Consider the following 23867-nt stretch of genomic DNA (forward strand, 5'->3'; position numbering starts at 1 on the left):
TCTTTCACTCACACTCACACATATACCTGCATGTGCGCGCGCGCGCGCGCACACACACACACACACACACACACACACACGCACACACACACACACACACACATGTCCTATGACTAACAGCAGCTTTCTCTGTGCCGTGATTCAGCCAGGATGTCAGCCCCTTGTTTTCGTGCTCCCATTGAGCCCCTCCACAGCTCTGGGAGCCAGACTGTATGTCCATCTCCATTTCACCAAAGGGAAACTGAGGCTGAGCAATAACACAATTTCGTAATAGTCATCCAGTTAGTACAAGATGGATTCAGTTACTCTTATCATCATGAGTTATTCACTGTATTAACCATATAGTTAATCTCAAGGAAGCTGAAAGCTTCCCTGAGAATGACATCCAGCAAATGGCATGCATGCCCTCAGCCAGAATCACCCCAGATTCTTCCTGTCACAAGTGTTCAAGAACACATCGCTTGTGCAGTCATCCTACTAGCAGGCCTTTCTCACGTGTGTGAAATGTAAAGAGACGAGGGGAACACGAATCAATTCGTTTCCAACAGTCTTTCAGGAGAAATGGCTATGTTGCAAGTTCAGAAAATGATACATTCCACCAAGAAGTACCATGGGAAATGCAGGAAATGTACTTCTGAATAGGAGGGAGGAAAGAGGCTGTGGCTGGTCTCTAAAGGGAGCTGTGAAGGACAAATAGGATCAGAACCTGACTGGGGATGAAGGGTATACAGGGCATCAGCCTGCCAGACCCAGGTGCCTTCATACATCCCTGGGCATGAGGTGTGGATCTGAAAGCCACAAGCCTGACACTTAGCACATAATGGAATTACTGGTCTACTGGAGAGGGACCATATGCACACACAGGAGCAGGGTGTCCTTGCCTGAGAATGGTTTGTCCCAGAAGGGCTCCCTCACATTAGCACAGAACCCCTACTGAGTGGCTCACAAAGGAAGTGGGGTGCAAATGCTGTGAGCCCCATGTCACTGAGTGAAGGTGATTTGGGGTTACACCTGTCCTTCAGGGTTGAGGTAGATGTGCTGGCACCATGATGTTGAGAGAATGCTCCTGGCAAGTCAATCAATCAGTCAACAGAGCTATCACTCTCTAGCCTGGTGGAGTCCTATGAAACCAGTGAATGAGGACTCCTTGGATACACAGCAGTATGAGAGAGATACAGGACATCTGCAGACAATGAACTGGGCTTGGGTGGCATTGGATGTGGAAAAAGAAAGCAGCCTTAGCAAAGAATACCATCTACACGTGGCTGTCCCCACTTGCCCACATTCACGCAGCCCCTACTTTGACACAGAACTGTGTTCAAATACTAAACTGTTTTGTGTTGCAGCCTTGCACTGGGTGTGTAATTAAGAGGATCCCTTCATTAGCAGAGCTGCACAATGAAAGCTCAAGTTAGCCTTTGCTGCTAATTCTGGAGGTGGTGGAACAGGCTAATACAACCACTGATTACAGTTGTCACATAGGCTCTTGCTGAAGCCACTAGGAAATTTTCGTTTCCCAGAATGCATGTGGGATCTTGCAGTGACTGAGAGAGAAAAGCGGGAAGAAAGATTCATTGTGCAACCAGAAGTAGAGGTGTGTAGGAGTTAGGAATGTGGGGTACGGCATAGAGCTCCGATCCCAGCCTCATCACTGAAGCCACTAGTGCGCCTAAGCCTCAGGGTCACCAGATGGAAGCTCATGTTAGTCGTGTGTCTAGTTAATTAGAGTGTTGTACGAACTCGTTCAAATATGACTAACTCACTGCAAGTATGTGCACAATGAGGCTTTGTGGGGCAATAACTTCAGTCACAGACTCAGCAACTACAGAGCCTGCCCTTCTGGAGTTTTTCAAAAGGAAACATATTCCATGGACAGTTAAACAAATTAGTCATTTAAGCTTGATAAGTTCTTTGAAGAAAGAGAAACAAGTATGTTGCGTTCTTTGCATCCTGAAGGTCAGAGAATAAGTCCTCAGTGAATTTTATGATAACGATAGTGATGAGGATGATGATGACAGCAATGAGAATGACAATGGCAGTTGGAGATGGTCACGGTGATGACCATGAAGATGGTGGTGGTGGCAGAAATGATTGTGACCATGACAGTTGTGATGATGATGATGGTAACAATGCTGAAAATAATCATGGTGGTGTAAATGATCCTGGTCATGATGATGGTGATGGTGAGGATGGTGTGATGATGGTGATGGTGATGGTGATGAAGGTGATGGTGAGGATGGTGTGATGATGGTGATGGTGATGGTGATGAAGGTGATGGTGAGGATGGTGTGATGATGGTGATGGTGATGAAGGTGATGGTGAGGATGGTGTGATGATGGTGATGGTGATGAAGGTGATGGTGAGGATGGTGTGATGATGGTGATGGAGGTGGTGATGAAGGTGATGGTGAGGATGGTGTGATGATGGTGATGAACTTGATGGTGAGGATAATGAAGATAACAATGTTGAGAGTGATCAAGAATACGATGAGTCAGGCATAGTGGGCCACACCTTTAACCCCAGTACTTGGGAGGAGGAAGCAAGATTGAACTCTGTGAGTTCAAGGCCAGCCTGATCTACAGAGTGAGTTCCAGGACAGCCAGGCCCACACAGAGAAACATTGTCTCAAAAAACAAAGCAAACAACAACAAATAGTGTGATGATGTACAAAGTCAGGAAGATTATGGACAAAGGAGTGATGCTTTTTTCCCCCAGAAAGTTGTAGAAAGAGATACAGAAAAGATGGAACACATGAGTGATTAGCAAACACATGTGCCAAGGGAGGGACTGTCAGGAGGGAAGAGAAGCCAGGTAGTGAGCAGATGACATGAAGCTCCAACATTCCACTTGGGGATCAGGACAAGACATTGTTCAAGGCAAGCTCAGACTTTGAAGAACTTTTCTCTGGGTTCCAGAGAAAAGTGAAGCCTGGCCAAAGTGTCACCTTCCTTCCTGGCCAAAGTACCCAGAATCATTTGGAATTGCAGCCATCAGGGTGTTCCAGCTCAATGAAGTGTGTTTTTTTTCCCCCTTTGTTCATCTGAAGACTCTGAGTCAGGGGATCAGGAGGATGGAGTTTGGCCTCTTGCTAGATGTCTCCCCTCAAGCAAAGACTTGGCCTCTACTTCCCTTTTATTTCAGAAAGAGAATGAGGCAAATCATTGTGCCCTCTAACCCCTGTGTTTAACTACTTTCGGTATAGGGCGGGGAGCAACACCTCCATCAGCATAGGATTTTATGATAGCAGTAATCCTGAGCCAAGATTGAAATATCAGGTAAGGTGTGGTTTGTTTTTCATTGAGGCATCATGGAGCACAGTCTAAGCTAGAACAAGAAGACAGGTCTCATTGGCCTAGGCAGCCTGTAATGAGACTCTCCCAGCAGCTGGAGCAGTGGAGGACAATCCTGTGTCTAGTTACATGAAGTAGGGATGGAGCAGGATCTCCTGGTGAACATCTGCCTCTCAGTGGTTGGCTGGTGACTAGATGGTAAGCCCTTTGAGATGAAGAAGCACCAGGTGATTATGATAGAAGTGGCCGACAGTATCCAGGCACGGTGCTAAGGTGTATGCTCCACTCTCTCTGCTTACCGTTACTTATATCAGGCCTATGGGTTAGAGGACCACTATTATTCTGTCTTACATAAAGCTTTGGGATTATGACTTGCCTAAGGTCAGGTGGCCTCAAGCAGATGATCCAACTGTTCCTTGATTTACCAATCTCCTGTACCCCAAACCACCCAGATCATCAGGCCCGTGCCCCACTAGAGAGGAGCCTCAGTAGCACGGCTTCCTGAGCTGTGTGTACAGAACATTCCATCTATCGAGCATGCTGCAACATAGCAAAAGGGACAGCAGGGAAGGCACTTGACACGAAGAAGCGTGCCCTGCCAACAAAGCAGCTTCATTGGAAAACGAAAACAGGAGGGCTGGGCCCAGTGACCCCCACAGGGCTCTCCAGCGCTGAAAAGACTTGCCTTCAGGCCTGGGGAAGCGGCCAGGAGACTATGTCCTCCCATTTGTCCTTCTGCAGTTCATTGTCTGACCAAGCGAGAAAACGCTCCAGCAGCCAGCCCAGGTCATGGCTCCAGGAAGCATCCCACAGCAAGGACAGAGATGCGCTGCTGTTGCCTCCGGCTTGCTACTTTGCATTCCACAAACACTACGTCAAGAGTTACAAGAGCCCAGGATAGTCAAGTAACAAACTGATTTGCTTGGCAAGCAAAATTGGGCAACTGCATCCAGACGAGCAGTTGACCTTCCCAGAAGCTGCCTCGCTAGTTCATCTTGGTGCCTCAGAGAAGGTTGAAGTTAGATCTTAAGCAGCACCCCCATTTTGTGCTGGCACAGGCTGTACCCACCCTCATCCATTCTCCCCGTTAAGCCTTCCTTACAGCATAAAGTAAGAGATTCTCTCCATAAGGAGACAGAAAAAGAGTCCAGCTGAGAAAATGAAAAGAAAGCGCCCAGTTTTGAACCGAAACAGCTCTGGGTTCAAATTGAATAGCTGAGAAACTTTCGCAAGGTGGTCGGTCAGCTTTTCTGAACACATTTCCCTCATATCTAAAATGGAGCCACCTAAAATATCACATTTTGGAATCTAGGTTTACATGCATGTTTACATGTGTATACAACCATGTAGATATATATGCATATTTTTCTATCCTGGCTCCACCATGATTGATTTGTCTTCCTGTGTCTTGGTTCCCCTTTCTGTAAAGTAGGAATATAACGTCCACTTTGTCATGGGTCTATTCCAGGCCTTTTGCATACATGCTGCTGTTCTTTAGCTTGAGGTTTTTGTTGGACTCCTAACAATGCAAGTCAGGGTGTCTGATTCTCTTGCCTGCTTATGGGACCTATTTCCTCCTACTGGACTGCCTCATCCAGCCTTGACATGAGGGCATATGCCTAGTCTTATTGCATCTTGTTATGCCGTTCGGTTGATATCTCTGGGAGGTCTGCTCTTTTCTGAAGGGAAGCAGAGGAGCAGTGGATCTGGGGAGAGGGGAGGGGGATTGGAAGGAGAGGAGGCTGCAGTTAGGATGTATTGTATGAGAGAAGAATAAGTAAATAAAAGAACACCCACTCTGTGAGATTTTATGGAGCATACACACTTAAAACCTGCTGACAGTAATGGTGTCATTAGTGTGCCTGTTGCTGGTGAGGCTACATCCTGCCTCAGAGATCAAGTGAGGTGGGAGTGGCCGGGGTTTGGGGGAGGAACAGGGCGGAGGCTGATAGGGCCATCCTCGGCCTGGGTCTGGCTCTTATATGGACTTGAATGTGTCGAGCAGAGACTTCTCTTTCAATTCTTCCCTCATCTCTCGGGAACGTGTGCCCGGTCCATCCACAATCTGTACCTCCTCTTCAAACTGCGTCATATCACCCATCAAGCAAATGGGGCTCTGTCATGGCAGATCTTTTTCACGTGACAGAGCTGAGTTTTCTGGTAGTTACATTTATTTTTAGTGACTTCATCCCGAGACATTTCAAATTAGCTGCGGTCCTAATTTAAGGCACTGCATGGTGCGTGGTTAGCATTTCTTCACGAGCAGCGGTGCACTTTGTGCGCATCTGAAATCTAGTGATGGACAGAAAGAGGCCTGCGTCCATCCCTCTGTCCTGTGGAACCTCTATGCCCAGGGCATCCTGTCTGGACACAGCTTTGCCAGCAGCATGTGACCTGGCTGCTCTCTGCCTCATCATCCCCCATTTTCTAGAAGTCAGAATCAAGATCAAAACCCATGTTGGCCACCTGGACATGATACTACCAGTGTGATTCATGTATGGGCCTCTCTCTATCCCCATTCAGTCACATGGCTCTGGGCAGCAGGGATTCTGTCCACCTCACCTGTGTATCCAAGGCCCCTGGGACATACCAGTGCTTAGGAAGTATCTCAGGGGTGGAAAATGACTGAAGGCATACTTAACAAGAGATGGAAGTTTTTCCTCTAGAGGGAATCCAAGCAACTCCTGTGAAACTAGGATTTGATCTTGCCACATCTACCTCCCCACTTTTGTTAATCTCCAGGACTATATATAGCTTATAGAGAAGAAAAGTCTCTGATTTGATTTAAATCGAAAAAGCACATGAACTGCCTAGCGAGCTTGGCTTGGGTATGGGGGAGGTGGCCCTAGAGTCAATGCAGATCCCTCAGCTGATCGAGTGAACTTGGGCAAGTGTCACCCAGTCACCCTGAGAAGGGGAAATGGTTTCCATGTACTTCAGAGTCCTGTTATTGGAAACAACGGGATTCCAAAGGTAAATCGATTAGCTCCATTCTTGACATGTAGACGGTCCCCAGTAATCGGTGGTGATTTTTTAACACTGAGGTTTCCAGATAAAATAGAGACAGGCGGTTTTTTCACACGAGTTGTTTTTTTTTTTTTTTTTTTTTTTTTTTTTTTTTTTTTTTTTTTTTTTGGTTTTTTGAGACAGGGTTTCTCTGTGTATCTTTGCGCCTTTTCTGGAACTCACTCGGTAGCCCAGGCTGGCCTCAAACTCACAGAGATCCGCCTGGCTCTGCCTCCCAAGTGCTGGGATTAAAGGCGTGTGCCACCACCGCCCGGCTCACACGAGTTTTAATGAAAAAGAATTCCACTTTGTTTGAAAAATGATAATAGATAAAAACATTCCAGGATCCTTTCCCCTGTTTTAATGAATCAAGGATATACCAAATTCAATTTTTTTCCAGAAACGATCCCAAATGACTAGTAAACTTGATTTATGGTTTCTTTAGCAGTCACTTTTATTCCAAAAGCCTGACATTTCTATTAAAATGCTATTAAGTAAAAACGGGATTTTTACAGTATTTGTGATGGCTTGGGTCTTGGTGTGATAATTGCAATTATCTCCAGCAAAGATGCCATCCTTCATCCTTTTATTTCCTCTTATACATCAGCTGCATCTTTAGTACTTCCAGGTGAAGAAAACCACTTCCCTCAGAAGCTGTGGATCTGAGGTCTGTGAGGGACACTGGTGTCTGGGAGGGCAGCCATTGGAGGTACAGAAGTCTTGGAGGAGTAGTGACAGGTGCATGCTGGGCAGCAATAGACAGGAGTCTCCGGGAGACGGCATCCTCATCCTCCAGGGTGACCTGAGGAAGATCTGTCTAGTCTGAGTGTGCTGGATGGAGCTGATGAGGTCCCCATTATCATGGCAGTCCAATCTAAGATGGCCACCTGGACTATTGCTGTTTTAAACAGCCTGCTGCTACATAGCTCCAATCCTGTCTACCTAGGTTAAAATTTCTTCTCTGAAATGACACTCTTGTGAAATGTTCTAGAACTAGATGGCAGTGATAAAACCTCATGAAAGACCTGAAACCACTGAACTGTACACTTTAAAATGGTTTAAATGGTGGCTTTTATGTATGTTTCGCACAAGAACAACAACAACAAAAATCTTTCTGGATAGAATATTTCCAAAGCCACTTGCAGTTAACACCGTAACATCTGTGTTTGGGAGAGGAGCCACCTCATCCCGGGAGGAGGCCAAACACGGGGTTCTGTTCAGGCAGATGACAAATCATGCGGCCATTAGATCTCTAACTGAGGAGGAATATTAACTTCATTATAGCTGAGGCTTCATTCAGATTGTGTGTATGTCCATAAGAAACATGCAACAGAATTAAACATCCTAACTCTAAACACACTATTGGTGTCTCTATTCAAGCTAAGGGATTAGAAACCATTTTGGTTCTTTCACACTTCCCTCTAAAGATCTACAAAGAACTGAAGTAACATTTATAATCTGAAACATAAAGCTCCCAGCTGAAGATATGGCGCAGTTGGGCAGAGTGCCTGCCTCCCATGCAGAAGGTCCTGTGTTTCATCCCCAGCACCACATAAAACTGGATGTGGTAGTGCACACCTGTAATCCAGCAGTGGGGAGGTGGAGGCAAGAGGATCAGAGGTTCAAGATCACCCTCAGCTTGGACTACATGAGACCTTGCTCTTAAAAAAAATCAAAGAAAATAGATAGATGATAGATAGATAGATAGATAGATAGATAGATAGATAGATAGATAGATATTAAAGGCAATTGATATTTTTAATGTTTTTAAAAATTAAACAATAGTATTCAGAATTTTGTGTCCCCAGTATGAACCATGATGTGCTTTAGAACAAGGTTTTAGGAAAACAAGAGTGCTAGAGAACTGTTTGGAGAACTGCTTTATAATTCTGGTTTATTCAGAGATATTATGCCATGCTTGACCTCAGTCTCCCCATCTGGAGCAGGGCTGTAGTCACAGGCTCCTCCACAGAGGTGCATGGAGAGCAGATGAGATGACACCCTGGAGGCGGGTTTGTTGACTGAGTGGTCCCCTGAGCTGTCTCCATCCCTCCATGCCTTCACACTGCACACCGCCCAGTCTCCCCCTTAATGAAATTTCCTGAGTGCTTATAATGTCAGCCACCACCACTTATTCAGAAATTTAGGAGCTAATTTCTGGTAAGAGTGTCAGTTTACCCGCCGCCCCCATTTTTCTTCCTACAACTGTCATGGAGAAAACACTTCATTTCGTGTGAAAAATAACCACCTGGCTTTTATTTACTGTCTGAAGTTCAAGGTGATGGTGAGAAAGCCATTTCTGCTGAAGGAAAATTGCACGTCCTAGGGAATACTCACCTCTTCTGAGGAACTGGGTCTGCACGTGCAGGAGGGAGTGTTTTGCAGCCCAGACCCTCCATGCCATTGAACATTGAAAGAGATTTTCCTTCATGATGCCTGGTTCTGTTCCCCTGCCAGTCTTTGCTTTGAGTGCAAAGTTAGGATCTACTTGAAAGAAACTGTGACCAGGCCTTCTGGAACTTTCTACTCATGTCTTCCCTGGAAGTTGGCTCCTTGGGCTGGTATGAGAAGGGGACCATTTGGGCAGAGCTTTCCACCACAATGTTTGTCTCTCAAGTTTCTTTCCCATTCCCAGGGACTTATGGGATAAGAAACATCATGGCTTTGAGACTCTTCCTGTCCATTTATGTCATTATTAGAAGCAAACTTTCCCAATGTCTTAGTCAGGGTTCTATTGCTACGAAGAGACACCATGACCACTCCAACTCTTATACAGGAAAACATTTAATTGGTGCTGGCTTATAGTTCAGAGGTTTAGTCCATTATCATTATGGTGTGGGGTGGGGGAGGCATGATGGCACACAGGCTGACATGGTGCTGAAGGAGGAGCTGAGAGTCCTACATCCAGATCAGCAGGCAGCAGGAAGAGAGAGAGTACCACTGGGCCTGGTTTGGGCTTCGGAGACATCAAAACCCACCCGGAGTGACACACTTCCTCCAACAAGTGCACACCTCCTAATAGTGCCACCCCCTATGGGGGCCATTTTAACTCAAACCATCACACCATGTTTCTGGGTTTGCCCTTCCCATTCTCCATTCTGGCACCTGAGTGGCTTTTGTTTTATTTATTTTCAGTTTTGAGACAAGGTCTCACTATGTACCTCTGGCTGGCCCTAAATTTACCATGTAGCCCAGGCTGCGCTAGAATTTGCAATTCTCCTGTTGCTTTCTCCCAAGTGCTGGGATTATGGGCATATGCCACCATGCTTGTCCCCGTGGCAACCTGATTGGGCTACTTCCTCTCCAGCCTTGTCTGAGATGCCCACCTCTTCACAAGGGCCTCATCCTGCCGCTTGTGTTTTTTCCCAGACCTCCTTGTTTCTAGCTCCTCACTGGCTGGGCACACATTCTCCTCCAGGCTTTGAGTGTCGCCCTCTACACTGCTGTCCATTGGTCTGGCCCGGCGCCCAAGAGTCCTCATTCAGTGCTTCTCTCTCCTTCAAACTCCACCCTTTCTTGGCTCCTGTCCCACCCAGAACCAGGTCCACAGAAAACCACTGCCACCTGCTGTCATCACTCCTAAGACCAAGTCCTGAACACACTGCGCATGGTCAATAAGTCCCATCTAAACCAAAACATAAGATGTGTTCAACACACATCGCATGGTGTTAAACTCAATATGGCTTCTTGTGACCCTTTCCTTAAACAGCCTCGTGTCAACATTCCCACTTCCAGTAGTCCCTACACTAGACCATCATGGTGTCCCCATACCTGCTTCTCCCTGGCCCTGGCTGTGTGGCACATTTCTATACTACACTACCTCCACCTCAAGATGTCTCTTTGGCCACACCAATGACATTCTTTCACATCCCATTCTGTTCCTCGGACATGTCTCTCTGTTTCCCACATACTTCAGTGGTTCACAGATCAGCCCCTCAGTGTTCTGTGAGCCACATCCCAGGAAACTCATGTATATAGGATGTGGTGTGTATTAGGCTCCTGGGAGCAGAGAATGGGAGGCAACTTTCATTAAATTTGTTGCATTGTATTATGGTTTGAATTAAAATGGCCCCCATAGGGGGTGGCACTATTAGGAGGTGTGGACTTGTTGGAGAAGTGTGTCACTCCGGGTGGGTTTTGATGTCTCAGAAGCCCAAACCAGGCCCAGTGGCGCTCTCTGTCTTCCTGCTGCCTGCTGATCTGGATGTAGGACTCTCAGCTCCTCCTCCAGCACCATGTCTGCCTGTGTGCCGTCATGCCTCCCCCACCCCACCCCATGATAATAATGGACTAAACCTCTGAACTATAAGCCAGCACCAGTTAAATGTTTTCCTGTATAAAGGTTGCTGTGGTCATGGAGTCTCTTCCCAGCAAGGGAGAACACTGGCCTGTGAGAGCTGATTTGGGGGCTATAGTGATATAGCATTGACTATGGAGACAGAGAAAGAGTTGGCATTTATTCTGATTTTTCCCACCTGGGTGACTGGCAGACATCTGGTAGTGAAATACCAAGGAGATGTAAATACCAAGGAGATAGGACAGACTCTGGGTGGGGGAAGGGCTGTGTCATGCTGGAGGCAAGAAGAAACTGAGACTATTTCCAGCTAGAGGTAGATAGATAAATCATTTTCTTGATTATCAGAATAATTTCAGAATAACACGCACAGGCTATGGAGTCACAAAACTTGTCATTTTCTGTATGAGCTCCAAATAAACAGTTAAGGCAGGAAACTGTCTGTGTTCCTAGGGCTGGGAATGGAAGCATCTCCTCAAGTTGTTCACTGAACTGCACCTGTGGCTTCTTGCCAACCCTCAGTGAGATTTTTTTCCATTTCTTAATTATTCAATTACTACCCATAAGTAGGAGTTTGATATCAAATCCAGACTGCTCACAATGGAGTATTCCCTTGAATTGTGAGCAGAGCAAAGCCGGGCTGGCAGGATGGAGGAAACCTGTGTTTCCAGTCCTGGCTCTGGCCTGGGTTTAAGCCTTGGCTTCACCATACAGAAGCTGTGTGAGCCTCGACAGGCCACTTTTCGAAGGTCAGTTTTCTAGTCTATAACACCAATCCCCTGGAGCTACTGTACATCTCAAGGGAAGGAAGCCATTGGAGGAAGGCATCATGTCATGAGTGCCTTGTGTATTTCAGGTCTCAGCATCCCGAAAAGCCTATCACTGGGAAGGAAGATCTGGACTGTGAGATGACCGGTGACCCCGACTCCAACCCTGAAGCCCACCTGCCCTCTATTTGCCTCAAGCAGGTGTTCCCCAAGTATGCCAAGCAGTTCAACTACCTGCGCCTGGTAGACAGGATGGCTAATTTGTTTATCCGTTTCCTGGGAATCAAGGGGACAATGAAGTTGGGACCGACTGGCTTTCGGACCTTCATAAGGTTAGTGAGATCAGCTTCCTCTCTCTTGAGCTTTGGAGAGGGTGGAGTCCGGTCACTCAGCTGAGTGCCATGTGGCCCTTGACTGCTCTTAGGAGACCATAGTATTGAACTGGTGCCCTATTTGAAGCTATATTCACCTCAGGGTTGGCACTGATCCTGGCATATTGTAGACTCTTGTCAAATGAGTTAATGAATGTTCTGATCATGACATTTAAATTGTAGGTTCATTATTAAAACAAGCAATTGTGGGGCTGAGGGAGGTAATTCAATAGTAATGCACTTGATGCTTAAGAATGAGGACCTGAGTTCAGATCCCTGGCACCCACATGAAAGCCAGGCATGGCAGCATGCAGTAGTAATTCCAGTACCAGGAATGGTGGACAGGGCAAGATAAGAGCTTGCTGGCAAGCCATTACAGAAAAGAGCAAAATTCCAGGTTCAGTGAAGAGCCTGTCTCAAAATATAAGGTGGAGTATAGTAGAGGAAGACACTCAAAATCTACCTCTGGTCTCCAAATACACATGTGTGGGTGTTTGAACCCATCCACACATATGCACACACCCAAAATAATTGTGAACTACACAGTGGTCATTTTTTATTGTTGTTATGACAGGATACCTGAAGCTGGATAACCTTATTAAAAAAAAATGGGTTCACTTAGCTCACAGTAGTTTAAGTTAGCAACTTAAAGTCTAAGATTGGGCAGCGCCGTTAGGTAGGTCTTTGTTAAGAGTCTGATGGCAGATGATATCACAGGGAGGCATGTTCAGGAGAAAGATCATGTCCAGAGATGATCAGAGCAAACTGGAGTTAGCCTCATTCTTATAACAATTCCGGGTCCCACTAGTATTCTCCAGGGGCTCATGCCCAATGACCCAAAGACCTTTGACAAGCTCTGCCTCCTAAAGATGCCACCCCTGAGTAACAGCATACTGAGGTCCATGCCTCCACACATGAATCCTCAGGGGATATCCTCGTTAGTGTTGTCACTTGGAGGGAAGTCTGAATCAGACTGGCCTGTAGGCATGTCTGTGAGGGTGTCTGAAGTATTGACCTGCACAGGAGGGCCCGGCACACTGTAGGGGTGCCTTCTCGAGGCAGGTAGTCCTAGGTTGCACAAGAAAGCTAGCTGAGCAGGAATCTGTGAACCAGCCAGCCAGCCAGCAAACCAACAAGTAGCATTCCTCCATGTTTTCTGCTTCAAGTACCTCCTTGAGTTTCTGCCCTCAAAGATGGACCATGACCTGGAAGTATAAGCCAAACAAATCCTTTCTCCTGCTAAGCTGCTTCTGGTCCAAGTGTTTCATCACAGCAACAGAGTGAGACTGGAATAGGGGACTTCCTCAACCAGATTCCAACTGCGGACTCTGACCTAGAACCAGGTCCGTCAACACTTAGTCGTGATTGCTCGTGGGTGTCTGACCAGCCTGTGTTTAACATGCATTCTCCTGGCTGAGGCTTAATTCACAAAGGCATGTCATTCCACACTGAGTTTCTGGAGTGAAAAATTTAATAATTAGTCTGATAAATCATACAGTGCAGTTGTTCTAATATTAAAATAGCATGCTTATAGTGTGTGCTATACAAAACTTGCATGAATTTTAAAAGTAAAACATAAACTAGGAGAGAGGCTTTTCTGTAGCCTACAAAGTAATCAGTTTTCTCTTACTGCCCATCTTTGAGGGTTCATTCATTGCCTCCTCCCTTTGGAACACTTTGGGGGGCGACCCAGGTGAGTTCATGACTACCCTGGACCTGGGGGTCTTAGCCTATAGAGTGGAATGCAGCCACACAGGCCATAGGGGTGTGTGTGTGTGTGTGCGCGCATGTGTGTGTGCATGTGTGTGTGTGCATGTGTGTGTGTTGTGTATAGAATTAATCAGGACCACAGGGAAACACCTAGTATATGGTAAGTGATTAATAAATGCTAGTTACTTTCTACAATGGTTAAAGAATGTCACGAACTTTTACATATATTTCTATAAATTCAAACACACACAGAGGGAGGGGAGAGAGAGAGAGGAGAGAGGAGAGAGGAGAGAGGAGAGAGGAGAGAGGAGAGAGAGAGAGAGAGAGAGAGAGAGAGAGAGAGAGAGAGAGAGAGAGAGAGAGAGAGGAGAGAGAGAGCGAGCCCGGGCCTGCACAGGTCTGGTACAAACCTGACAGCCATGCCGAGCAGATGACCCTAGATCTCTTCAGCAACCGTGATCTGGTACAGCAGGGAGCTGCTCATTTGCAGTTCTCTGTGGCATAGCCACCTCAGAAAGAAGTCTCTGACAGCCCTTGGCCCTGCTGTCACCTCTTGTCGTTAGTTTTAACACCTTACCCTGCACCTCAAAGCCACACTCTTCTTCACTAAAGCAAATAATTGGGCTCCGTGAGTTGTAAGCCACATTTTGCTAAAGGCTTCTCCAGATGCAGTTTATGGAGACTGCTACCAACCTTCCGGTCTTGGTAAGACGGTAAACCCATGTCTAGGTGGCCACTGTTGCCAGCCACTTTAGCAAACCTGAAGTCCTAGGATGGCTTGAGAAGGGCATTGCTTTAGTTTCGGGGGGCGGGGAGCGGCGTTGGGCGGAAGGAAGGACATAGGCTTTGGGGTCGAATAGGTCTGGCTCTGGGACCAAGCTTATTGGTCATTGGCTGCGTGGCTTTGGCAAATCCTCCATTAGTCTCTAGTCCAAATTCCCTCGTGTGAGCAGTAATCCTGCCTTGTGTGGTATTGTGAGTCTGGGGTATGGTGTATCATAAGCACCTGGCCCGGGGCCTGGATCGAGGGAGCCGTTTTGACTCTTGTCAGGACTGTAGCTGATACTCAGTACTGCATGGTGTCTGCAAGTGGCTTGGGACATAAAAGCCACCAGGGCCTTCTAGGGGCGGTGAGCAGCTCCACAGTGTCATCCAGTCCCACCTCCTTTCTGGTCACCCACACTAAGCATGGTCTGATGGTTTCAAGGTTGCCTTATGGTCACAGGATGGCTGCTCAAAATCCAGCCACCATGGTGGAGCTCTAGACTGAAGGGAGGAGGAGGGGGAAGTAGCACAGTCTCTACCCTCTGGTGAACTGGACCCCTTAGAAGCTGCTCTGGGTGCGAAAGCAATGATTTCTGCCTCCATTTTGTTTGGTTTTGTTTTGGTTTTTGGTTTTGTTTTTGTTTTTCAAGACAGGGTTTTTCTGTGTAGTTTTGGTGCCTGTCCTGGATCTCGCTCTGTAGACCAGGCTGGCCTCGAACTCAGAGAGATCCGCCTGCCTCTGCCTCCTGAGTACTGGGATTAAAGGCGTGCGCCACCGCCGCCTGGCTTCTGGCCCCATTTTGTTGGCTACTTCTAGTTACATGGGAAGCTGGGAAGCCAACTTTGTATTATATCTATTCATTCATGTATTTAGTGTGTGTGAGTACAGGTGACACATGTCGCAGCATGCCTGTGGAGGTCAGAGGACAGCTTTCAGGAGCCAGGTCTTTCCTCCCACAATGTGGATCTCAGAGACTGAACTCAAGTTGTCAGGCTTGGTGGCAAGCATCTTCATCCACTGAGCCATATTGCTGGCCTCCAGAGGTGTGTGTGCATGTGTGTGCGTGTGCGTGTGCGTGTGTGTGTGTGTGTGTGCGCGTGTGTGTGCGTGTGTGTGTGCGCGTGTGTGTGCGTGTGTGTGTGTGTGTGTGTGTGCGCGCGTGTGTGTTTTCTTTTAAAATGTATAAAAACTGCTGTCATTACAGTGAAAAGGAGAAAGAAGACAATAGCTAGGCAGTCTGTGCCTCTTTGTGATAGAGGACCCTGGTCTGAGGGCCTGTGGAAGCACATGGGGACACAGTGAGGTGGGCGAGCTGGTGCACTTCATTTGCATAACATGGCCAAGGCAAGAACATTCTGGGCTTGCCCAGCTTCTGCACCATGACACAGAAGTCCCCATTCAAAACCTGAAGGACTGAAAGGCCAGCTGAGCTTCACGTGGGGAACCGTCAGAATCTGCAAGGAACACAGATCCTGTGGCATCCTGTCCATGCCCATCTCTTCCCAAGCATGGGGACAGGACATTCAAAGACAAGTTAAAGAACTTCCTTCCCTTGGGACTCTCAGACTAACTGCACATGGGAATCAACTCTCCACTTCAGCCTTTGGCAAAGTCTGAAGCAGCGACCAGGGGCTCCAAGTCCGGGGCTGTGAACAGAGCAGCGAGCTGGGAATAAGAACGGGGAGGTTGGGGCTGGGGGGAAGGTGAGGGGGACGGGAGGGGGGAGAACAAGGGAATCCGTGGCTGATATGTAGAACTGAATTGTATTGCAAAATAAAAATAAAAATAAAATAAAAATTTCCATACCAAAAAAAAAAAAAAAAAAAAGAACGGGGAGGTTTTATACACCTGGTGGAATCCACGGGGGCCTCCTGGAGGAGGCAGTGTTTGTTCACTACTAGCTGTCATTGGCTGGCTGAGCAGTAGACAGACACACCACCAAGGTAGCAGGGAGGGAGGGCCTGCAGAAGGATTTCATGTGGCCCAAGCTAAGAAGTGAGGGATGGTGCGTAATCCAATCTGCAATGGACCTGAGGCTCTGTGCACTGGGCAAGGACACAGGATAGACAGGGAGGAGATTTGGAAACACTGGAAAGCTTCCAGTCTCAAATGCTTCCGGGTCTTCCCTCCCTCCCCACTGCCCCAAACACACTGTGGGCTCTGATGGGAAGTGGCTGGAGAAGCTGCTCACCAGCACACTAACTTGATGTTACCAGAGATTTGGGGCTCTTCAAAAGAAGCTATGCTTGCTTATTTTTATGTAAAATCTCCATAAAGAATGGCTATAACCATGTATGCATTCCATCAAAACAGGACTGCCCACAGAGGCCTCCAGGGAGTGACACTTGGTGTGAGAACCCAGGAGGCATCTGTTAAGAGGACCTCCACATTTACACAATCCTGAAGAGAAAACAGAATTAAGAATGTTTCTAATAGGCTGGGTGGTGGCACATGCTTTTAATCCCATTACTCAAGAGGCAGAGGCAGGTGGATCTCTGAGTTCGAGGCCAGCATAGTCTACAGAGCGAATTCTGAGACAGCCAAGGCTACATAGAGAAATCCTAAAGTTTCTAATAAAGATAACTCTCAGGTCAGAAGACCTAATGACAAGAATATCCCTGCAAAAGCTGTGGTTGTGACAGGTTCTGTGGTCCTCACCACCGCTGGAGGCATTTGCATGAGAAATAGATTTTTCCCAGGTTGGGGAGTGTTAGGTTCTGAAGCCACCACTTCCAGTCTGTGACTAGCCAGGGCTGTCAGTGGAGCTGTGGCAGAACAGGACAGTAAAAGAGCATCTTCAGGTGGCCAAGAGGCAGCTGGAGCAGATGGACCCAGACAACAAGGCTGCCCAGCAAATGCCTGTCCTGATTAAGGATGCAGGAGGAAGTAGATGAAACACCGCACTTGTAACAGACGTTTCCTTTAAAGATGTCCCAAGAAACCCCAATGGCAACTTAATAGTAAAATATGATAATTCTCCGCTTTCCAATTTATCTGGGTATGTTCAGTCTTGCAGATTAAATTTTACCACCTGCTAACGACTGTTCTCTCTCTCTCTCTCCTTTCCACTTTGGTTTAAATGTTGCTTCATTATGAATTAGTAATATTTATGCCATATGCTGAATTGAACCAAGTGCCCTTTGCGAGAGCGCTTCGAAGCAGACATATTCCCAGTACAGTGCACGCTTCTTCAAGGTTCCCACACAGATGCCCGAAGTGGAACTTGGCTTTCATATCTGCTTCCCACTCTGTTTCTCTCCACATTCCTTGAAGAGCATGAGAAGGGAAGAAAATAATAAACGGTCCATTTGGATTTATTTTTGGTGTCCATCTCTCAGAACTTGCAGCATAGATCAGCAGTTTTCAGGGCGAATTATGCTAATGGCCGCCCAGGCATCTTCCACTCTTCTCTTTCCCTGAGAATGAGAAATAACGAACTGTCACCCTCTTGTCTAGACACTCGGACCAGCCTCCAGTGTCATTTCCTCAGGAGCCGAGTAATAGTAGCGCGTATCATCGCTGTGAATTGAGCTCCTCTTCTTATTTTTTTATTTTTTGGAAATTTTATTTTATAATAATTGCCAGGGTGAGGAAGCTTCTCTTTCTCAGGGAAATAAAAGCTGTCTAATTGATTCTGCAGCTTGGCAGCCTTCCTTGAAGAGAAATGTGTTTGTGTTAGGCTCCTGCCAATGGGTCACTAGTTGGGGGTGGGGAGCCATCAGATGTAATTCACGGAGGACACTTTTTCATAGTTGGCCCCGCCAGGCTCATTCCTGGGAAACTGCAGCTCTGAACTCTGAGACCACACTTTGAAGTCCCTGCTCGGTCACTCTCGCTGCTTCTGATCCCAGGTCTCCTCCTGAATTAAAGGACACATTTTCCTCTTTCTCCTTTCCCCTCTCCCTTCCCTTTTATTGTACGGGGATATTAATATGCTCCATAATGGATAGCTGTAGGGGTTTTTCTCTGAGAGACATGACAAGTTAGAATGTTCTAGAATAGAAGTATAAGGAGCCAGCTTTCCCCTTTATATTAACTCCTTAGTGACTTTGAAACTGTCCCTTCCATGACCATTCCTTCCCAGAAATCTTGTGGGATTCCTCTTCAGACCCTTGAAAACCATGGATGTTTTAAACTGTAACCACCTCTTTCCTCCCCCTCCCTGAAATACTTAGTCATTTGCCCCCCCCTTAAAATAAATATGGGTCTTTGCCTTTTACCTTAGAGAAACCTCTTGGGGGAAATGAAAAGCTGCTCTCTTTTTTTCTGCCACAAAGAAAGATGAACATAAAAGAAATTCTATAAATAGGATTTTGTGGAGTGTAAAAAGTTGGTCCCTAAATTTCCCATGAGACGTAGGCAGTTAGAGGAAATGGGATGATCATTTCAAAGCTTCCTACACGCTCAGGCTCCTAATGAACTTGAATGATTTGTGATTCTCTCCCATCATATGTACTCAGATTTCCTCCCATTCTGAAAAAAGAAGAAAACAACAAGAAATGCACAAAAATCGTCACTTTCAGCTGTTTCTTCACCACTAGGCAAGGCTTCGCTTGTCATTGGCTTCTTCTTTCTCCACATGTGCCCGGCACAGAGATCAACAGCTGAGCCCTGCTGGTGGGTGGCCTCGACCCCCCTCAGACAAATGAGAACTTCTGTGGCATGCTCAAGAACAGGCAACAGCCGGGTGATGTGGGCGCACGCCTTTAATCCCAGCACTTGGGAGACAGAGCCAGGTGGATCTCTGTGAGTTCGAGGCCAGCCTGGTCTACAGAGCGAGGTCCAGGACAGGCACCAAAACTACACAGAGAAACCCTGTCTCGGAAAAAAACAAAAACAAACAAACAAACAAACAAAAAAGAACAGGCAACAAAGCCAAGGTCCTAATCCTTCATTCCTGTTCTAGAAAATTTCTAGCTTCGCTCATACCCTATTTCCCAGAGTGCTCTTCCCCTAAAGAATTGACTCTCCCACCTGTTCATTGGATGAGGTTGTCCCAGGGCATAAGGGGAGGAGATTGTGCTCCATGATCAGAACTACCTGGCCATCACACTCCATCTCCTGCATGGAACCCTCTGAGAGCTGTGTCACCCTGGGCCCTGAATACTGCTGACCTCCATGGCGGAAGATGAGTTCTGTATTCAGTGGCTAGATGGATGAAAAGCCTTATTCCAAAGACTTGATGTTAGCCTCTATTTGAGCTCACTGAGAATGTCTGGTAGCCAAAGGACAAACCCAAAAGCCCCTGCCTTCCTGGTTTTCTCCCAGAAGCCTTCTGTCCCCAAACTTTCCAGCAGGTGTCCAGCCCTTTGGTCACTAGATGATGGAGACTTTGTATCTTGATCCTAGGCTCCTCCTGGGACCCTGAGCTGGGCCACCTCCCCACAGCTCCCGAACCTTCTCCTCTGTCTCCAAGGGGAGATGGGATACAGACCTGTGTGACCTTGGGCAAATCCTGACCCTCTATACCCCACTGAAATGGGACTGGGGACCCCTCCCTCACATATGCTTACACAGATTCTGAGACCTCAGAAAGGAAATGACCTTGCAGATGGATATGGTGCCCAAGAAATACCTAAAGAATCCAAATCTCTTTAAGCATTCCCCGTCTGCTGCAGCCGACATGGATGGTGCTCCACTCTGACTGCAGACGACGTCGTAGTCAACTGTATTTGGCAGTATTGCTGGGCAGGATGAGTTACCTGGGAAAGGGGATAAATGGAGAATTCTCCCTGGTAAATTATGGCTTCTGCTAAAGGTTTGACACTTCTATTTTCTTCCTGTCAGGAAAAAGAAATAACTATATACCAGGGGTCAGTTCAGTTTCTGTTTTTATCCTTCATTAACCCATAGAGCAGGCCAGGCAGCACTCCATCCTACCAGGGAGCAGGTAGTCCTAAGAACACTGACCATTAGGGAAAGGTGATGGGCTTTTCTCAATGAAGCTTTGGAAATGTGCAGCATACACTGACAGCCTGGCTCGAGAGACTGGAGTATTGTCCCTAGCAGAACCCAGTAGAGATAGCCACCTCTGTGACGGGTGACGTGAAAAGCTCGGCGTCCACTGACATGTTTTACTGAGACTCAGTAACTGTGCACTGACATGCTTTGAAGTCTGCCATGGAGCCTTGTGATTGAAATATGAAACAGGATGTGAGTTGTCGGTCTGGAAAATGCAGACGGGTGGGAAGAAACGAGAGGAAGGAGGGGCAATGGCCTCATCGAGGCACCATGCTGGGCATGCTCACAGCCACCATAGTTAAGGAGTGGACCTGAATTTGGACAGGGGCCTCTGGGTGCCAATCATGCTTGCCAATCAAAGCTTCACCTGCCTGGTGCCTATGGGAACTGTTCACACAGGGACAATGACAAATGGCAGACAGACAAGCACTTTATCACCAGCTGGGGTCACGGATGTGATGCATTAAAGCTGTCCAAAAGTGTTGGCTGTAGCTCTGACACCCCGACAGCTGGCCCAGAGTCCAGCCTTCAGGATTCCTAGGCAAAACCCACCTCCCAGAATGATCACGTCCAGAGTGGGGAGGGAGAAGCGGACAAGCCAATGGCTGCCCTAGGCTCTCTTGACCTAGGTTTCAATACCTCAAAAGATCAGTGAAAGTTTGGTCTGATGGCCTGAGAGGAAAAGGGGAGTGAGAGGAGATGAGGACTGGGGATGCCACGAGTCTCCCGGGCATCACTCAAGTCCCCACGGACACTCACTGTCTCAGCAGCCATGTGGGCAGGTGCTGTCTTCATCCTAGAGATCAGGAAACAAAGATGTGGAGAGAGGCTTAAGAAAACTACCCACAATCAAGCATCTAAATGCTGTTTACCCACCTCCGTGGCTTAGACAGGATCGCTGCCGACATCAGACTTAAATCTCGTTCGTTTGGCTTCCCCGCATGTGAGCAGAAGGAGCACCAGAAGCATCCACACCCCCTGGCTCCAGCTGACCAGGAACAAGCATGCAGCCCAGGGTAGGAGGGCTCTCCTGTGGCGTGGGCCCAGCCTCTACTTTCTGCTCTGCGTGTCGGGGCCTGTACAAAGCCGTCAGGGTGACAGAAGTGAAGTGGGGCACAGCAAGCCTCTTGTCCTCGTGTTTGGCCTCAGGGACTCATCTGGTGAGATCCGGGAGGAATGGCTCCCAGGCCAGTGGTGACTTGAGCCACTTCAGTGGTGAGTGGTCATTGCCAGGCCACGTGACCGTGGCACCAATGGCTGCCTGCACTGGCGGGAGAGGGCAATACTCACATCCGGAAATAGTCGTAAGAAGATGAACACACGTAAGGAGGAGTATCTCTAGACTGTGGAGTTCCTCGGCTGGGGTGTAGATCAGCTGGTGGAATGCTTGCCTAGCATGCCTGAGGCTCTGGGTTCCACCCCAGTGCCACCTGAAAAACAGGTGTAGTGGTGCGCACCTGTAATCCCAGCACTCGGGAGGTGGAGACAGGAGGATCATCCTCAGCCACATAGCAAGTTTGAGGCCAGCCTGGGCTATGTGAGTCCCTACTGCAGTAATAATAATAATAATAATAATAATAATAATAATAATAATAATAGTGCAAAGATAGAGTCCTGGCCTCCTTTGGGAGTGGGCGGGGTCTTGAAGGCTGTATGAGGTGCAGCTGACAGGAGGAAAACACTGAAACAGGTAGGCCAGAAAGGGGAGTGGCTTGCCCAGGTTCTCAGTGGCAGAGCCAGGATTTGGCTCAAGCATGGCTATCTTCACAGTCTTGCTCTCAACAGGCCATTCATTAGCTCCTAACTAAAGCCATAGTCTCCAATCCCCAGTTCTCACTTGCAGCCTTCTCCCCACTGTTCCTCTGCTGGCCTCCAAGAATTCTGGGGAGAAAAACATGGCCTGAGCAAAGACACATTCTCCAGTGGAGCAGCTCCAGCGCTTTAAACAACAGTCTGGAGGCTGGGAGGCCAGTGCTGAAGCCCTGGCAGCAAGGTGGCTGCTAGGGCTCATTCCTGGCTTGTTGCGTCTGCTTTCTCTGTGGTGAGGAGCAGGGAAGCAAGCAAGCTCTCCTCTCCTTAGTGTCTTCATACAAGGACACTAATTGATCTGCTAGGGCCCCACCAACATGGCCTCTTAAGCTCCAAAGACCCCACCTGTGGGTTTCATGGGGGTACAAATGTTCAGTCTCCATAGGCTTGAGGGAGAAAGAGCCAGACGTTTGCACCGTAGAACGACACGTTTTCTTTGCTGTTGCGGCAGGAACTGCAAGCTGAGCAGCAGCAGCCTGTCCATGGCTGCAGTGGACATCCTCTACATCGACATCACAAGGAGGTGGAACTCCGTGACCCTGGACCAGCGGGACTCAGGTACCTGATGGCTGCCTCCACATCCCATGGGCCCTTGCCTGACAGGTGTGGGGAGGGGTCTGTGTATCTTCTGTCCTTTCATATTATGGAGGTGAGAAGGAAGATGAATTGAGTGGAATTGGCCCTGAGGCATTGTCTTCTACCATGGTTGTGCAACCCCTCCCCAAATTCCAGTCCCACCATTAGCTTAAGGCTTTGACTCCATCACTACTGGAGGTAGACTGCTGTTCATTTATTTGTTTGTGGCCCTGCATACATTTGCTGAGCACACAGTGGCTAGGCCTTGGGTAGACTGGAGAGCTTGGTTCTTGCCTGGAAGGAACTCTGTGGGGTTGAGACACGTGAAAAATGGTACTAACATAGTGGGAGTTGGGGTGGACTAGGATGGGGATGTTCCTCCTCCCAAGAGGAGCCCACTGGATACACCAGTAACGAAGGTGAGGATGGGTCTGAGCAGGAATGTAGGCCTGTCTACGCACGAACACGTAAAAAGACCATTAAGCCTAGGCTACCACAACTAGCTCCAATGGAGGAGAACAAAATGGGCAAGGAGATGGGGTTGTGGTAAACTTTAAATACCACACCAAAGACTTCAACTGTGGTAGCCCATGCTTTGATCTTTGTTTTCTTTTTGATTCTTCTGCTAGGAGAATCTACCTCTGAGTGGGTAAGGTTCCTATCTCTGTCCTCCAAGCAGTCTAATAACCATAACTGACATTTGTACAGTTCATCACAAAACTGCAAAGATTCTCTCATTAAGTGTCCCATGACCCAGCACAGAAGGTATCAGGAGCCTCATTTCACAAACAGTAAACTGTAACTCTAGTGACTGAAGTTGTGCCGTGACCATGATCCGGGTACGCACTGGCACCATCCTCCCCTGCCCTCTGCACCCCCACCTAAACACACGGAGGCCACACCTGCCAGGGTGTCTTGCTCCTCCTGTGAGTGGTGGAGAGGATGTGAAGTCAGAAGCTACAAGATCTAGATGAGAAGTGGTGTGCCGTCTCTTGCCAACATCAGCCCCAAAGCCATGTCGCCTCCTGCTCTGGAGTTCCTCATCTGTATATATATATGTGCTCTGAATGGCCCTGAAGGCTCACACATCAGTGGCTACTAATGCCTTTGGGGTCACTGCCAACCATTCAAGGTGGTTAACCTTATCAGTGGGTTCTTTCCTGTTTTACTGCTGGGGGAGACTCTCAGGAGAGGCTGTGTGACCACCGTTGACAGCTGGGGCAAATCTGTCCCAGTGTGGGCTAGAAATGCCAACCACGAGGACACAGCCAACCCATCCTGCAAAACGCTGACACTCAGAAATCATTTGAGGTTAGC

General features: G+C 47.7%; 1 protein-coding gene across 7 annotated transcripts in view; it reads left to right on the forward strand.

Moving 5' to 3' along the window:
* Positions 1-23867, forward strand: part of Ttll11 (tubulin tyrosine ligase like 11) — a 247050-nt gene that overhangs the window by 188161 nt on the left and 35022 nt on the right. For 6 of the 7 annotated variants that reach the window (XR_008215032.1, XR_008215033.1, XM_052724180.1 and 3 more), the window contains 2 exons: positions 11447-11689; positions 22426-22532. Coding sequence is in view for 5 of the 7 variants with exons in the window: in XM_052724180.1 (XP_052580140.1) it covers positions 11447-11689; positions 22426-22532 (350 nt within the window). In the remaining 2 variants the exon portion in view is untranslated. The remainder of the gene's footprint in view (positions 1-11446; positions 11690-22425; positions 22533-23867) is intronic. The other variant, XM_052724184.1, reaches the window with a different exon arrangement.

Source organism: Peromyscus californicus, unplaced genomic scaffold (genome assembly GCF_007827085.1).
Source record: "Peromyscus californicus insignis strain IS unplaced genomic scaffold, ASM782708v3 Scaffold_7__1_contigs__length_154581171, whole genome shotgun sequence".
NCBI classification, from domain to species: domain Eukaryota; kingdom Metazoa; phylum Chordata; class Mammalia; order Rodentia; family Cricetidae; genus Peromyscus; species Peromyscus californicus.